This window comes from Neopsephotus bourkii, unplaced genomic scaffold (assembly GCF_033783945.1).
Source record: "Neopsephotus bourkii isolate Nb327-2 ecotype Australia unplaced genomic scaffold, CSIRO-AGI_Nbou_v1 NB_1760, whole genome shotgun sequence".
Taxonomy (NCBI): Eukaryota; Metazoa; Chordata; class Aves; order Psittaciformes; family Psittacidae; genus Neopsephotus; species Neopsephotus bourkii.
The window spans coordinates 1,130,133-1,147,063 of NW_026902234.1; the positions used below are offsets into that span (position 1 = coordinate 1,130,133).

The following is a 16,931-nucleotide window of genomic DNA, read 5'->3' on the forward strand; positions in this document are numbered from 1 at the left end:
GGACTTGTACTGTTATTTTCCTATATTCTCAACTGTTATATCTATCTATATAAATATCTTTATATAGATCACAGTCTATGGTCAGAGACCTATCCTTGGCTCTGAGGCTGAGTGGCATGGACTGGCTTATGTCCTCACTGCTTAGAACTCACTCCCTTTAAAGAAGATTTCCTGGTGAGAGCTCTGGCAGGAGTAACTGGATAAAGCCAAGAGGGAGGGCAAGGAGGTAGCTGGACCATCTGGCCTCTTACAGCCTGCACTGTTGAACTAATAGCTCAATTCTTAATTCGTCCACCTGCTCCAGCATGCTCTCTTTTGTGCAGAAGACAAAACATAGACATTGTTATCTTGTCTTGGTAACTACTTCTAGCAAAGGTTGCTGTGAGGAAAGGTTATGTGATCAACTGTAAATCTGCCTCTGAAGTGTGTACGGTGTCTCTGCTACATTTATACCAAGTAACTTTTTTTTAAGTGTCTTTTGCAGTGGGTTTTAGTACTAGAAATGCTTAATTCCTTGTAGTGCTGGAGAGATTTTTCTCCCTAGGTTCTGGGGAAAACTCATGTCATATTAAGAATATTTTATGTAAACTATATTTGAATAAATAAGCTTTATGTTACAGTTTACTCATTAAAATGTAAGGGTAATTCTGTTTATTTGTCTTAAGATGCAATGGATGCCAAAAAGATCTTTTCATTTGTAGTACTGGTTAATTTATAATGATGACATATTCTGCCAATCATGCCTAGAATCAGTGGAACATTTGCATACGAGGACAGGAAGATTTGTTGTACTCTTGCTTGTTCTTGGGATTGGAAAAAGTTTCACTAAATAGCATTTATGTTGTGATTTCGGGAAGGCAAATAAGAGTTTTCATAAAGAGCAAATGAAAAATCTTTCAGTGAATACAGATCATGCTTTAATTTTTTATTATCTTCAGAGTGCCACTACTGAGTGGCCATTGTTAGCAAAAACACAATTTTTTCTTGAAGAGATATATGCTTCAGATTTTGGGAACTCCATTTTTATGTGCACAGGAGGGCACAAACCATTTTGAAATGGTCATTGTTTTCAGAAAGTTGAACATTAAGTTCTCTACGTTTGGGAACTTCACAAGTATCTACAGTCACACCTTTGAAGTCAGAAACAGCTTGTGCTCTAAGTTTAGGCTGTGATTACAAGTTCTTTAGAGAATGGATGGTGAATAGGTCTCCAGAGCAAAATGATGGTGTGAAAACAGTGTATACTAGAGCATCTAGCTTTAATCTGCCTAAAAGATATAATGCTAAGAGCAAAGGCAGTTTTGCATGTGCTAGCCACTGGATTATATCCTCTTATTTATTGTCTTTGTTAGCATGTGATAAAGCTTGTACTTTTAATCTGACATTTGCTGAGGATTTTGGGGTTTCAGTATTACACTCATAGAGTTATTCCTGTCATTTAACAGGAATTTCCTGGGAAATGACAGCCTTCAGGTTTTCCTGTTCTGTTTTTCAGAGACTTCATGCTGATATTTCGTATGATGAGATGTTAGTTGATTATATTTCATGAGAAGTTGTAGTATGTAGGAAATTCTGAAAAACAGTAGACAGAAAATCCCATATATGGATCTATAAAGGTTTTTCAAGCACTGGAAGATTGTGAAATGGACTCTCATACTTTATTGGGCAATTATTATTGTTGAGTTTGCTGGATTCAAGCTTAAGAATAGTTAAAACTACCCTTTTATATCGATGTTTCATTGATCCCTTTTCTCAAGAAAAAAATAAATCCTAGGTAAGGTATTTGAAATAAAAATTATGTCTTTATGGCTGATTTCTGATTTTTTTTCCCATCTCTGCATGTGGTAAGCAAGATAAAAAAGGAGGTTTGTGGGTGTCTAGGACAAGCATTATCTTCATGTAACTGTGTTAGACCATCAGTGATTTCTGGCTGAGACATCATGAGCTTTTCCCCTAAGACAAAGTAGATCCCAGGTACTCAGCTAGAAAGGATGCTTAAACCCAATGTAGAAATAATAAATTACTCTTCCTCTTCCTCATTTTATGAGTTTTAAAATATTAAGTGAAATACATTCTGGCTAGAACCAAAGTATTTGCTACTCCCTGAATTACTGCACCTAGCTGTAATTTTTTGCTTTCTCTTTGCCCTAAAATGGCAGATTCCTTCTGGAAAGATCTGAATTACTAGAAGTTAACTTTACACTTCCAAAAGCAATAAAAAGAAATAAATAATGATGATAGAAAGTTAGTGTTTTAGCAAAACAGTGTGGTACTTCCTCCTAATATGAAATTGATGTATTTGACTTTCAATTTAAAACTATAAACCAAGGGAAGATGCCCATTCTGTTTAAGTCCTGAATCTGTAGGCAGTGGAACCTTTAGACTGCTGTCTTGCTAAAACAGAATCCTTAGGTTTTCTGTTGACTGGGAAATGGGAGAAATTTAACAAAATCAGCATAGCCTCAAGTAAGGGACATTTGAAGCATGTATTGTATTTATCAGATGGATTGAAATCTCCTGGGAGTAAAGTGTTTCTTGCCTATTGTGCATGTCAATTCTATTTCAGTCTATTGTGCAGGGAAAATAAACCTTTATGAAAATGACATTTTGTTGTATGCAGCAGACATGTGGAGCACTTTACTATGTTTTCACAATGCTGAATCCTGGCTCCAGCAGTGCAGAGGACTCAGGAGGTATAAAATGTGCTATCCACAGCCACAAAGGGTAAGAATGTAGGAGCTGCGGAGGTGTTACATGCCCTTTCTAGGGTGTGGGAAGGGGAATAGGAGCAATTGGTGAGGTAACTGTGACACTATTTTGGCATCCTCTGCTGTATCTCTGGTACAATGTGAACTGTTTATTCTCTTAAAGTTTTCCAGAGGCTGCTAGTAGACTGCTAGCTACCTGACAATATCTAGTGTGCAATTCGCTTTCTGCTTCCCTGAAAACATACTCTATGTGCCGCAGAAAGGCTGGTGCTCAGCAGCCAGGCCAAAGCATCAGGTGGGTGGTGGTCTGTATTTCACTGGGATCCCTTCTGATATCAGCCATAAAAAGGAGTGCACTTGGTTGTCCTCAATCTCCTCATGGCTGTGGGGTACCAGTTGTCCAAGGCTAGCGATTGTCAGGATGCATTTTCTCTCACTGGCTCATGTAGTCCAGTGCAAGGAGGTAATGGGGAGGAAAGTCAGGAGCAAGGGATGGGAAGAGAATTGAATCCTTGCACTATCACAGCTCTTTCCTGAAATAAGCACAGTCCTTGTTAGGAAACTATTTCAGTGGAATTGAAAAGTTGCTCTGCATTAGCAGCGGAGCAGCATATTTTCCCCAAAGACCTCAGAAATTAGAAAAGTCAATGGCGTGGTATTATGAAGTTTAACAAACTCCTGAGATATTCAAAGAAAGTAACCTAGCTACTCTCTTTGGAAACTTTGGGTAAGTTCCTAGATAGGATGCCAAAAAATCTAGTTAACAAATTTTTGTCTTCTGACAGTGACTGTAAACCACTTTTAGGGCTCATCTATGTCAGTTCTTATGTCGCAAAGCTGTGCTAATCCTGTTTTTTTTTTTTCTCTTAAGAGTATTGTGATCTCCTTTTCATTTGAAGTCCTTTAAATTATCAGTCAGACCTAAAACCTCCTTCTTAACTCCAGCATTTTAGTTTTCCTTCTAGGTTGATGTGATTTTCCTTTTGTAGAGAAATTAGTTTTGTTGGTTTCAAGTGACACATTCTTGTGCTGTATTTTTTGTTTGAGAGGCTTCTGCATTGTGGCATTTCAGTAACAAACCACAGCTGTTGATGTGATATTCAAAATGTACAGCTAAGTGACTTCATAAATCTTTACATTCGTTTGCAAAGAGCCACGTCCTTAAATTCAAGTTCCGTCGACCTGTGATGGAGACATTACATATTTAAACTTGAGCATTTTCAAGGATTCTTTGGCTTCCTATTTGTCTTTTTTATTTTGTACAATAGCAGTTATCTTTATGCCCGAATATCTCTGCAGAGAATTTCTTCTGATACACTCTGCTGGCATCCTTATTCATGATGTGGGCACACTCCTGCCAGCCCAAGAAAAGCTTCATATCCATTGCTTTTTGCAGGAGTAGGTTGAGTGTTTTAAAGTAATTTTCCTCATTCTGATAATTCTGGTTTGATATATATTCTGACCACCTCTAATTACTTTATTGCTCTTCAGCCAGCTGTTTCCTAGTTTGGGCTTCTTGGTTGTTTTATTTCCAGGCAGATTTAGGCAGATTTTGCTATTTTGATGTAGCTTCAGTGTTTTTAACAGCTCAGTTCCTTTCAGCTTCCTACCTCTCATTAGGCTATTTTAGAGACCAAAGAAAACTGAATGTTTATTTTGTGTACTTCCTGAACTATTTAATGGCACACTGTCAATACTTGAAAGATTTCTGAACCAAGGCCAGTTCAACTTGATTTCAAGTATTCTGTTTTTTTTTTCTGGCCAAAATATTGTGACTTTTCTTTTTGTGTATAATCTTAGAGGCAACCCATGTATAAATTAGATTTATTATCAATTTTAAATGGCTGTGATTAAGGAAACAGACATGGGGAATATGGACTTTATAATACTTTAGTAGCAGGTCTTAGAAACATTGAGCCTTTGCAAAATATTTTTTTTTCTCACTGCTATTTGTAAATTGCTAGAGCTATGAATGTTGATTTCACCCCTCATAGAAACGTCTTCTGTAGCTCTGATTCTTGACTTGATGCCCAGAAGCCAATCTTTCTGAGCACTTATAAAAATTAGCTTGTAAAGTCTGTCTTGCAGAGATGTCAGACATTTGACTGGCTGACCTATTATCTAGGCAAACTGGATGAAAGTATATTATTTTCCTTTGTGGTACCATCTTTTTCTGTCCAATTCTTAAAATAATCTTATTCCAGCTCTTGAAAAGTCTTCTTTGTACTTGCATAAAAGAAATGGCAGTAGCTGAGTTATAATGAAAGGTCAGTGAATGAACTGGTACACAGCTTCACCTTTTAGTGGCTGGAGAGTAGAAGAGGCAAGGAATTTACTGTTAAGTAGCAACTAAGGATGATTTTCTTTAGCTCATGAAACGGAAACCTGTTTTTTTAATAATACCAAATTCTAACCCTCTGTCTGCATATTTATGGTTTGAGATTTACTTAAGTGCCTGCAAACTATGGATTTTTTTGCAAATAATCATTAATCTTTACCTGTCTACAAAAGTTCTTTATGACTTTAATCAGTTTCTTGTGTTGTGTGTTATTTTATTATGCCCTGGGGTGCAATAGAGTGAAAATTTATTCACTTATTTATTTTCTTTTTTGGACTAGAGACATTTTAGCTGAGACATTTCTACATAAATTCTTTCAGTAGGAGACAATATAAAAGAACACACATTTAAGGTATTAAGTCCCCAATAGTCTTAACACACAGGAGGGGTATCATCTGATGCTGCATGGGAAGCTGTTTTCAATATGTGTTGACATTTCAAAGGGTGTATAGGTAGCACACAGGTATTTGGTAGAAGACAAGTCATTACAGAGACATAAGAGTTGTGGCACAGGGAGATCCCATGACTTTCTAGAGTCTCTGGGAAACCAGTGCATTCTTTGAAAATTCAGTTTGGACAACCTGAGCTATCCAGGGCTTGGACCATGCTTTCTTCCAACTGTCAAAGATCTGCTCTCCTGGGATGACTGATTCAGACAACACTTTGCTCTATATAAGACAGTTCCTTGACACAGAGGTATCACTTAGATGTGATTCCCCTTGGAGCTTCATGGACAGCTTCTTTTGGACAGGCTAGTCAGGACTAGCTGAGATTTCAGAAAATCCCAGCCCAAAGGCTAACCCTGATCCACTACAGTGTGTGTAATATGGTATCATGGAACAATTCAGTTGAAAGGGGCCTTGGAGGTCATCTAGTCCAACATCTTACTCAAAGCATGGTTGTGAAGTGTTTAGAATTATACAATAATAGAATTATTGTAAAAATCCATGTTGTTGTCAGTCTAAAACAAAAGATGGTCATAAAAGTTTAACTATTTCTGCAATTCAGTGTGTTTTAAAATGAATTTGCAGTGATTTAAGTGAAAAGTGAAAGTTAATTATTCAGTATGGGATTGTCTACCCATGTAAGGAAGACTAAATGTATTTCAGAATAACTCGTAATGCTATATTTTAGTTTTCTGAATTAAATTGTAATGTGGCTTGTCTCCTTGAAACAGATGAAATACAGTTTCTACTGACTTGGAACTTACCTTATTGCTTTATATTTATTATTGATTGCTAAAGTACATATAGTTGAATACTTTTCCCTGTAGGAAATATAGAGAAACAACTGTTTTTTAATTTAGGCTTTCATTTTTATTTCCAGGGATTGGATTTTGCAGCCTTCACAGGTCATATGTTTGTTGGCATCTGCCTTGTTGTTCTGGTCTCCTTTCCTTTCCTCAGACTTCTTTACTGGAACAAAAAACTTTACAATAAGGAACCAAGTGAAATTGTCGGTAAGTTGGAGTGTGAAAAAAATTTTATTATCACTACCCTGAATGTGCTAAATAGAAACTGAATAGTGCCTATTACAGTGTTGTCCTCAGCTGAAAGTGCCTGCTCTCCTGCAGTCTCTGAACATAATATTTTTGACTAATAATTTAGATCTCATTTTTAGGCATGATATTTTCTGACTTCTAGAAACGGATGTTTTTGTGATGCTAAGGTTGATGTGTTGACATGAATTATTAAGAACTTTCAAAATTTATGAGGATATTGTACATAATTTATAGCCATAGGCTTGAATACCGGTGTGTTCTGTATCACAACAGATAACATCTGCTCAAGGTGCTGAGTTCACAACCTGGCTTTAGAACTATCTCAGGTTTCCCTTATGACAGGCATAGTGTGCCTCTCTGCTGGTTTTCCTCCACTGGATTTTTTCAGCATTCTTTTCCTGGTCTGTGGTACCTGAAGGACATTTCCTCAAGAGCAGAACTTTCTAAGTTCTCTCCAGCTTGCCACTGTGGCTCTTCCAATTCTAAAATTCCCCGGTGTAAAATTTTTATAATTCAGTCGGAAAAAATCTATGTCTTTTAGGTTTCTCACCTCACCTAAAAGCCTTTCTAAACCTGTTTCAATGGCTGTTGACTATGTTAGTCCCTTTTTGCCTTCATGCTTTTATGCTTTTCTATGCAGTTGAAGTATTTATCTTTGCTCTTAGGCTTCTGTTCAAGTGGTGAAATGTAACATTAACCCCAAATGTTCACAATTTCTTTATGAGGCAGGAAATAATTCATTATAATTTGTTAGCGAGCTTTGTGCCACTAAAATGCATAATCTGGACAGCTAGGTAATTAGCTCAACTTCCTATTGCTCATTCTCTTCTTCATGGTGCCCTAGAAGCTCATAATGAGCCAGCAATGTTTGCTCACAGACCAGACGGCCAACTGTATCCTGGGCTCAATAAAAAGCAGTGTGGCAAGCAGGTTGAGGGAGGTGATTCTGCCTCTCTACTCCACTCTTGTGAGACCCCACATGGAGTACTGTGCTCAGCTCTGGGGTCCTCAGCACAAGAAAGACATGGACCTGTTGGAGTGAGTCCAGAGGAGGGCCACACAGATAACAGGGGTGGAATACATCTCCTGTGAGGACAGTCAGAGAATTGGTATTGTTTTGCCTGGAGAAGAGAAGGCTCTGGGGAGACCTTAGAGCAGCCTTTCAGTACATAAAGGAGGCTTAAAAGAAAGATGAGGACAGACTTTTTAGCAGGACCTGTAGTGATAAAATAGGGGTAATGGTTTTAAACAAAAAGAGGATAGATTCAGAGTAGGTACAAGGATGAGGGTGGTGAACCACTGAAACAGGTTTCCCAGAGAGATAATAGATGCCCCATCCCTGGAAACATTCAAGGTTAGGCTGGATGGGTCTCTGAGCAACCTGATGTAGTTGAAAATGTCCCTGCTCATTGCAGGGGGGTTGGACTAGATGACCTTTAAAGGTTCCTTCTAACCCAAACCATTCTGTGACTGTATCAAAATGTAAATACAGAGCAAATTGCTACCTGTTCTACACAGTGCTCAAGAATGAGAATCTTTGGGGGAAAAGATCATCCTTGGACGGGAATTATCTTTTTGCTGGGGAGTGCCGTGGTTTAAGCCCAGCTGTAACTCAGAACCATGCAGTCTCTCTCTTATTCCCCCCCTTCCTCCCCCCTGCTCCTGGAGAGATGGGAAGGACAATCGAAAGAATGTAGCTCCCATGGGTTGAGATAAGAGTAGTCCAGTAACTAAGGTATAACACAAACCACTGCTGCTACCAACAGTAATAAGGGAAATAACAAAGGAAGAGAATACAACCACTCACCACCCACCGATGTCCTGACGTAATGAAATTATTTTGTGAATACATACTTTGGAAAATAGATCTTTCTTTTTTCTTTCATCTATAAATTTTTAAAATATTTTGGATTTCTAAGAAATCAAGCATGCATAACTTTTTTTCTTTTATTAATATGAATAGTACAATTTACTCACTGACGTAATATTTCTGCCAGTTAAACACTGTACTAATGAAACACTAGCTAGCATATTTCTCTCAGTTCATCTTTTGGTAATCTGTTACTTGCAGCTTAGTATGTTCACATATAGCAGTCTCCTAATCAGCATACCATGTGTTATAATCAGCTGCTTGCCCATTGCTGCAAAGCTGATCAGTAGCAGTTCAATCAGAGCAAATGCTCAAGAGCTACTCTATTGAAACTTTCTGTGAAAGGGGAAGAGAAAGCCACCAACACTGCTCCATTAGTAGGTAGCTGTTGTGGTTTGGATTTGCAAAATGTGCTCCAAGGTGCTTTCAGGGGTCCTTCTGTCTCAGGTTGCAATGATTCTGTGATAACTTCAAATGGCTTGTTTGAAGCAGCTGCTTTAATCAACTGAATACCAGCCTTCCCTCACCCTGCCCCCAATTAGCAATTAAACAAGATATGTGAGACCTAATTGGTATATTATTATACTCCCCAGATTTCTCCCTGTATGCCATGTGCTTTAGGATTTTTTCTGTTGTTTTAGGCTACATGTATTATTGAGAATGAATAAGCACTAATTTTAAGAACGGACCATGCTGTTCTTCTGAAAATACATTGGCAGATTAATTTCAATGCTGTGTGCTACCGGTGTCCTTAAATTATTACCTTTCAGACTGAGCTGCGGCACCTGTGCAGCAGAAAAAACCCATGTTCCTTCCCCAGAAGCTACCATCTACTTGCAGTGGCTTGAAGCAGGGCATATTACAAAAGTAAAAAGAGTCTGAAGAACTCAGCTGTGAGAGAGAAAATCAAATGCCTTTAAAAAATTAAGGGAAATTTTAAGGCCTTTTTTGAGTGTGACTTTCAGCAGATAAAGCTTCACCTTGTTTTGTGTGATGGAGAAAAAGATAGTAGGGTTAGGGTAGAAAGCTGAGAAGGTTTAAAAACTGTATATATATAGTTTCCTAAAAGGATATCTAAGGGGAAATAATAATATATGAATGTAACAGGAATTAAACTTGCTTCCACACCCCCTTCCCCCCCCTCCCCCCCAAAAAAAAGTAAAAGCTTGAAACCAAAGTTTTTGTTTCCCTTAAGTGTTAACAATATATTGTTTTGCCATTATTCCTGCTGGTGTGGCTCACTTCAGCAGCTGGGAAAGTACTGCTATGGTAGTATGATAGTCAGCATGGAAAGTTGACAACAGAAGGAATTTTCTAATTAATCATAGTCATGTGTAAAGTGTTTAATATGGGAAAAACACAGTGCTCTTTCTCACAGTGTGAAATGTGGCAAGCAGATGAGTAGGCAAATATCTTTCTTCCATGTGGAGCTTTACAGCTGCTTCTCTAAGAGAAATGAAAAAGAGAGAAGGAGGGGAGGGAAAAGAGGTACAAAACCAGTAGTGAAAAGGTAAAGTCTAGAAGAGGAAAGAAGTAAGGGAGTGATAATTGAGGATTGTGAGACATGTACAACCAACAGGATTGTGCTGCCTGAAAGATGTCCAGGCATTGTTCTGTTCCTTTGAGTACGGACTGCTCACATTGGTCCTTGTTCTGTGTGAAACCATGAGAAGAATGGCAGAGCTAAGGGGATGGTCAAGAAGGAAAATAAGGTAAAATTGAAAAATTTGTTTAGCATTTAATGTCTGGTGAGTTTCCAGGCATTTCCTCTGTGCCAATTGACCAAGCACAGGTATTGTCAACTGTAATTGTAGCTGAACAGAAGGTATAGCTCAGTGCTGTTGTTAGTTCATGTGAACCCCTTTGCCTGTCACAGCTCTGAGATGCCTGCCTGGAGGTATGTATGGATCCTCATCACAGGTGGTCATGTTTAAAAGGTTAACAGCTTTGTTGTTTCCTCAGGGCATAGGATGTCTTGATGGCCTCTGTGTTCTCTAACAGTGGTGCATGTCCTCATGCCTTGCCATGCCCTGCCATGCCCTGCCATGCCTTGCCATGCCCTGCAGTATAATGTACAACTTTTGGTTTAGTGCTGGGGAAGAAGTAATGTGATGGCTTGCAAAATAACTTCAGTGTTGCTTCAGTTTGAACTGAAAAAGGCTAATAATAATGATGATAATAATATCCAGGACCACGAGGACACCACAGGGGCACAGGGGGCACCGAAGGTAAAGTGTTATATAGCCATGCGTTTTGCTTGGGGTCAGAGAGTCCTTAGCCCTATTTTAGTTAGTAACCTATTTGTAACTGTAGGAACCAGTTAATAGTTTCTTGTTAGAATCAGTGAGAAGTATATCAAGTACCTAGCTGGATTAAAGACATCAACAAATCTCAGTCATGAAGAGTGTCTGTATCTATGTAAAGATAGTTTCTAAGGGCCCAAAAAGCATTATTGGTATTTAATGTAAAAAAATAGTGGGCTGTCCTCATTTGAAAGTTCATTCAGGTGAGGAAACCAGCAGGCAGATTGTACAGAGAATAATGTTCAAGGAAAGGAATATTTCAAGATATTTTCAAGCATTCAACTTGAAACTTAATCTGGATAGTAATTTTGAAATATGCATTGCACTTGACTGGCTTCACCTGAGATGCTAAATCATGGGAATATATGGGAAGCATTTTATAAATCTTAAAGAACAACGAGGAAGAAGAACATGTTCTTGGTGTTGGTTTGGTTTTGGTTTAGTTTTTGTTTTTTAATAGTTAACATTTTAACTCTCCTACTGTGCATGATACCATGCTAAACTAAAAGATGCAGATTTCTTAGGAAAGGAACAGGTAGTCTTACAGCCCCTGCAGAATCTGTGTATACTCCTTTTTGGATAATATATCAGGATTCATGAGGGTCATGGTTTTATGTTTAAAGATGTAGAACAGAAATCTGTCTTTTAGTATTTGCACCTTGAACAGCTGTTTTAATTGATCATTAAAAATGAATGAAGCAATGAAAATAAGTGTAGGTTTTTTACTTTACACAGATTCAAGGTTTTTAAATAATTTAATGTTTAAAGACCTGTAAATCCTTTGAACTGCTTTAGAGTTGATGCAGTATTCCTTTTGGAAAAAAGAAAATGTCAATCTGTCTTTTCTTGTTTTCAGATTATAAAAATAGGATTTTGACATTACAGAATAAGGGAAATATGACTAGTGCGTTGGTAATATAGCCATCAAAAGAAGGCAACTGTAATATTACTTTACCTACTTTATGCAGAAAGAAAACATAATACAGTGGCATTTTGAATCAATAGAGCAGCACTTCACAATTTTTTATACACATTTTTCATGCAAGGAATTAGTACCGGAAAAACACCGATGGAAGGTAAAAACTGAGGAAGTGATACCTCCTGTTTCTTTTATAGCACTTCTCTCCTTTGATTTTTGGGTACATACTACAAGTGTGAAATGATTGTATAGATATACACTGATTGACAAGACCTGGCCTTTTCATTAAGTGTTTTGATGAAGCTGTGACAAAATTTTTTGCTTTACTCTGGTGGTATTGAAGCTCATAGGATCTTCCTGATATACAGAACTGAAGAGAACCATTAAGGCTAATTTAACACACACTTTGTATCTGTTTGCTGCAGAGAGCTTTCATTGTGATGATGTTTCAAATAAAAAAAAGTAACCTTAACAGATTTATAAATTATTCCTGCCATAAGCGAAACTTATTAGTCACCATTTTTACATTTAAACCAGTTGCTAAATACATGGTGAGTCTGAAGTGTGCTTCATTATTTTGCTCTTTATTTTATCCTATTAAAAGCATTATATGAGACACTGTCTTTCAGATTATGAGTTGTCCTCTTGAGGCTCTTTTTCTTCATGATTCTTTTTTCCTGAATAGGTCTTTGGGAATACCATTTGTAAGTGGTTTCTTGTGGCACTTTGTTTTGGATTGGATTGGATTGGATTGGATTGGTTTGGGGTTTTTTTCCTGGTGTTGAAAGGACCTTATCAGTAGCTATGTTTGGTGCAACAGTAGTTGTTTGGAATGTATCTGTTCATTTTTAAGCAGAGGAGAATTAATTGAACAGATATTTTTTTAATTGTGAGACTTGCACTTTAATGGAAAACATCGGCTAAATTTTTTTTTGTGTCTGACAGTTTCAAATTAAAACTTTCTGAAAGTGAGTAAATCAGAATTACTTTCCAAGATTTCAAACCTGATGAAAAATTTCTGAAACAAGCTACACTGGAATATAAGATAATCAAATGCTTAAAATGCTTGACCCTTGATTTCCCATGACCCTGTGCCATTCTCAGGATAAAAGAACTGAATAGTGTGATTCTCAGAGTCCTGCTTTGAAAAGATGGGGAATTTCAGTAGAGGAAACTAAGGGACAAACCCGCAAGGACTGAAATAACTTTGTTGCTCTAAGTCTGACTTACCTGGAGATGGGAAAACAGCTGAGAGAAATCCCATCCCTCATTCAGGAGCAGACCAGTTGAAGAGTAATGTATGTCTTTATCAACCATTCTGAAATATTATAAGAGCTCTAATCCTCTTTAATATCTGCAGATTATCTGACTGTTATGTGACCATCATAGCGGTATTAAATTTACTTTTCACTTATAAAATGCAGCAATAGGCTTGTAGTGTTGTAGATTCTTTCAGTAGCTAAAATTATAGGGGGGAACCCAAAGTGCCTTAAGGGAAGATTCCAGTTATATTTTGAAGGAGAACAATACTTACTATTTTGCAGCTTTCTGAACAGCCTAACTCCTAGGGCTGCTGCAGCCTGCCCCAGCTTGCCTGGAAAAATATTCCTGGGAGCTGACTTAGGTGTATGGTGCCCTCTGAGGTTTGCAGTTTTCTGCCAGGCTCCACCTGCTTTACTACAGGGATGAGGATGACCTGTAAATCCTGTGCCATGGACTCGATCCCATGCTAGGCAACTGAAACAGCATTAGGCGCCTTGGTGATCAGATGGGGCTCCAGCTGTTGGCCTCTGAGTTGAAAAGCTTATATAAATGCTCTATATTACTTTATGCAGAGTTGTGCAGATTTTTTGCATTCCTTTGCAAGTATTTAGCTGAAAAAAGCAAAGCGTGTTTTGTTGTGGTTTTGAAGACCCTGCAACATTTATGCCTCTGCTTAACTTTAACCACTATTGATGAGCTGGACTACACAAAAGAATAAAGTCAAGAACATTTCAGGCATTTTTTGTTTCCTTCCCCTCAGATTGAGAGCCTTATGCTTGTGTCCTGTTGAGGGGTGCTGCCTCTAGGATTGAAGCATGAGTTGTTGAGCTGGAGTATTCCTTAAAGTGAATTCTTTCTATACTTGGTTTTCACCTTTCTGACTTAGTTTCTGTGCTTTTAAAATGGAGATAATACCATCTAATGATGCTTAGAAGATTAATTGCATTAATCAGGGATTTAAAAAATACTAAAAATTATGGATATTGCTATTACTAGACTAAGCTAGAATTAACGGTACTTAATTTGCTTTTCAGTTAACTTTAAACAGAAGTATTCTTGATCTGAGAGGTTAGCAAAGAAACATAGTTGCTTTACTGAAGAGTTAAGCTATAAAAACATGTGGAGACACCATCCCCTTCACAGGAGCACGCTTTATATGTCATTAGTCACAGCCTAGCAGTACAAACTGTGTTGCCTGCAAAAAGGTAGTTAATGTACTTAGTGCACTTGCAAGTTAAGAATTGTCATTTTATGATAATTCTTTTCATCTCATCAAGGTTGGTCATGCTCTTCTGAGTATCTTCAATTAATGAGACTGGCCTTTTCAGGTTCTGAGACTGGGAATTAATTATACTCAGTTTTTGAGGATGTCTTCTTTGTTATTGGCAGTCAGGTGGGAGGGAATGCATGATTACTTTATGTGAAAATTAATCTGACTATTAATTGTCAGATTACAGAAATAATAAGCATTTTTATATGAAATTTAACGTTTGCTAAAATGCAAAAATCTCTAAAATGTTACAGCACAGGTCAGTAGCTGAAACTTCATTAACTTCAGTGGATCAGGCTGTCATATCTGTGGCATAGGGTTTACCTATTTGCTGATCCTTTATTTGATACTAAATCTAATCTAAAACCTGTTATTTTCTTGTTGGAAATGGACTTTCTGTGGAAAAAAAAAAAAAGGAAAAAACTTTTTTTTTTCCTTTTTTTTTTTTTTTTTGGTGTGAAATAATAATGCTGGGTATATTGCTGTGGCTCCTTGCAGGCTTTATGAATGTACCATGTTCACAAAGACTTTAGTGTCATAATGGGCTGAATTCCCTGATGGAGCTGTAGCTCTCTTGTCTTCTTTAACTCCAGATTACTGCGTACTAAACTTTGCTTCTGTCACTTCAACTACTGCTACTACAGTTGCAGTTAAATGTTAATTTAGAAGTTTTATAAAGATAAACTGTCATGAAAGGTACATTCCACACACGTACCATTTCAATTATTAGCAATAGATCTGGCAGTGGTAGGATAAATCGGATGGTAGGCTTATCCGCCATAAAGGTAACTCTGTGAGAACTCTTCAGATTGGGTTTTGCTGGAAAAGTGAGTGGAGTGATCTCACCCTGGTGTAACATGACCATTAGGCCCCACCTAGTAGGGGACAGGAATTTATAGACACAGGGGAAAAGGGTGTGAGACTTTTCCATTCAGGGGCAGCCAAATGCTGCATTTATGCTGCCCTAGACATAATTCAAAGTGACTGGTAAGATCTTAAAGTTGTCTTAAACCCTTGTCCATGCGTAACATAGCATGTCATAAAATACTAGATGTTCCAGACTCTAGGGGTTGCTGTCTGGATGGGTTTGCAGACCTGAAGCAGGAAAAATATAGAAAAGCCTAAAGGGTTTTAGCTATGTTCATTGTTCTCACTGACCTCAGGGTCCTGTATTATATTTCCTTCAGAACAAAACCGATGACCAATACATATGGATCACCTATCTTATCATGATAGCCACAGTGAGCTATCATGGTAAGACTGTGCGTAAAAGAGAAATAAGAAAAAATCCCCTATTCTGTAGTATTAACTAGAAAACCTTTTCATAAAATTACTGCTACAACAGTAGTCACAGTATAAAAAGATGTATCAACTGTTCTGATTTTAAAAGGACATGTTCTTCTGAAGTAAATTCAACATCCTGTTGCTTCAGGAGGAAACATTTGTGCAGTTTCTGAATGAATATTCTCCTCTTATTTCTTTAGTGATTTCCTGGAAAACCCAAAGCTTGCTTTTTTCTTGCTTTTTTTTTTTTCTCTTTTCCCTTTTTTTTTTTTTTTTTTTTCATGCCCAGTCTAAGGTCTAAAGTTCTTCCTGAGCAGGAACAGACAGTTTTCAGTCATTCTTCAAGGCCTTTACAATACTGGGAAAAAAGTAATATCAGAAAGTGTTGAAAAACCTGACAGGATTTTGGAGGCTGACTGCAAGCGCTAATCAGTTTGTCTGAACTGCACAGGACCAGATATCTTTCAACAAGTGATGGTAGCTGTGTTTTCAGTGCCTAAGAATTAAATCCTCTTAGGAAACCTTTAAAATTTTGAAAAATTTCCATTTGTTTTTCATTCCCTTCAGCTCTGCAAAATTAACGGTAAAAGCATTCATTTTTTGGGCAACCATTCCAGTAAATTTAACAGTTTTGCGACCTGATTTTGAGCACATTACATATATTTTGTGTGTCTCTAGTTTCATATGCATTATACTTGCTCTAAAATAAGTGATTTTGCTTCTTTTTAGAACTGAAACATGAGATCTATGTTTGGAGACTGACAGCACAGCGCATTAACCCAGCCAGCAGAGAGGAGACTGCTGTGAAATGCCTCCTGATGCAGAAGGTGCTGACTCTGGAGATGCTCCTGAAGAAGAAGCTGAGGACGTTTCATAGGTGAGTGGTGACCATCGTGCCTCACCTCCCCTGCTCTGACCCTCAGTGGAGACAAGCTGCAGGCATAGTCAGTTTCTTGGACTGGTAGGGGCTCCTGCTCATCTCAGTCTACATCTAGGAACCATAGTGTTGCTTTGCTAATGTCAGGGTTAATATTTCTGTTTGCTTCAACCAGCCAAGGACTCACACCTGGTAATTTTAGGCAGAGCTGGAAGTGAAGGCTTTTAGGGATCTTCACTAGGATAATACCTATATTCTTGTCTCTTGATTGGATGAGTATTGGGGCAGATGTGAAGAGCCACCCTCAACCTCAGTAAAACTCAAAGAATTCTAGGACAAAACTGGAAGACCTGGAAAATATATATCAATATGACCTGATTTTAAAGGCATAGAAATTTCAGGTAGTTTTTGATGTGAAAAGATCACAAATACATCCTTAGGCTTTTCCTTGCAATAGTGACTTCAGTGTAGTAAAATGCTACACTTCATTGTTTTATTTTTTCACCAAAAAATTAAAGTGTTCTTCAGTGAACTGTTTGAGTTTGAAAAACATGTTACCAGTGAATTGCTGAGTTTTAAAATTATTTCATAATCAAAT

General features: G+C 37.6%; 1 protein-coding gene across 1 annotated transcript in view; it reads left to right on the top strand.

Annotated features, from left to right (window-relative positions):
- OCA2 (OCA2 melanosomal transmembrane protein) overlaps window positions 1-16,931 on the top strand; it is a 189,680-nt gene that overhangs the window by 89,147 nt on the left and 83,602 nt on the right. Inside the window, exons 15-16 of the mRNA XM_061377887.1 lie at window positions 6,373-6,505; window positions 16,186-16,333. Coding sequence (XP_061233871.1) covers window positions 6,373-6,505; window positions 16,186-16,333 — 281 coding nt within the window. The remainder of the gene's footprint in view (window positions 1-6,372; window positions 6,506-16,185; window positions 16,334-16,931) is intronic.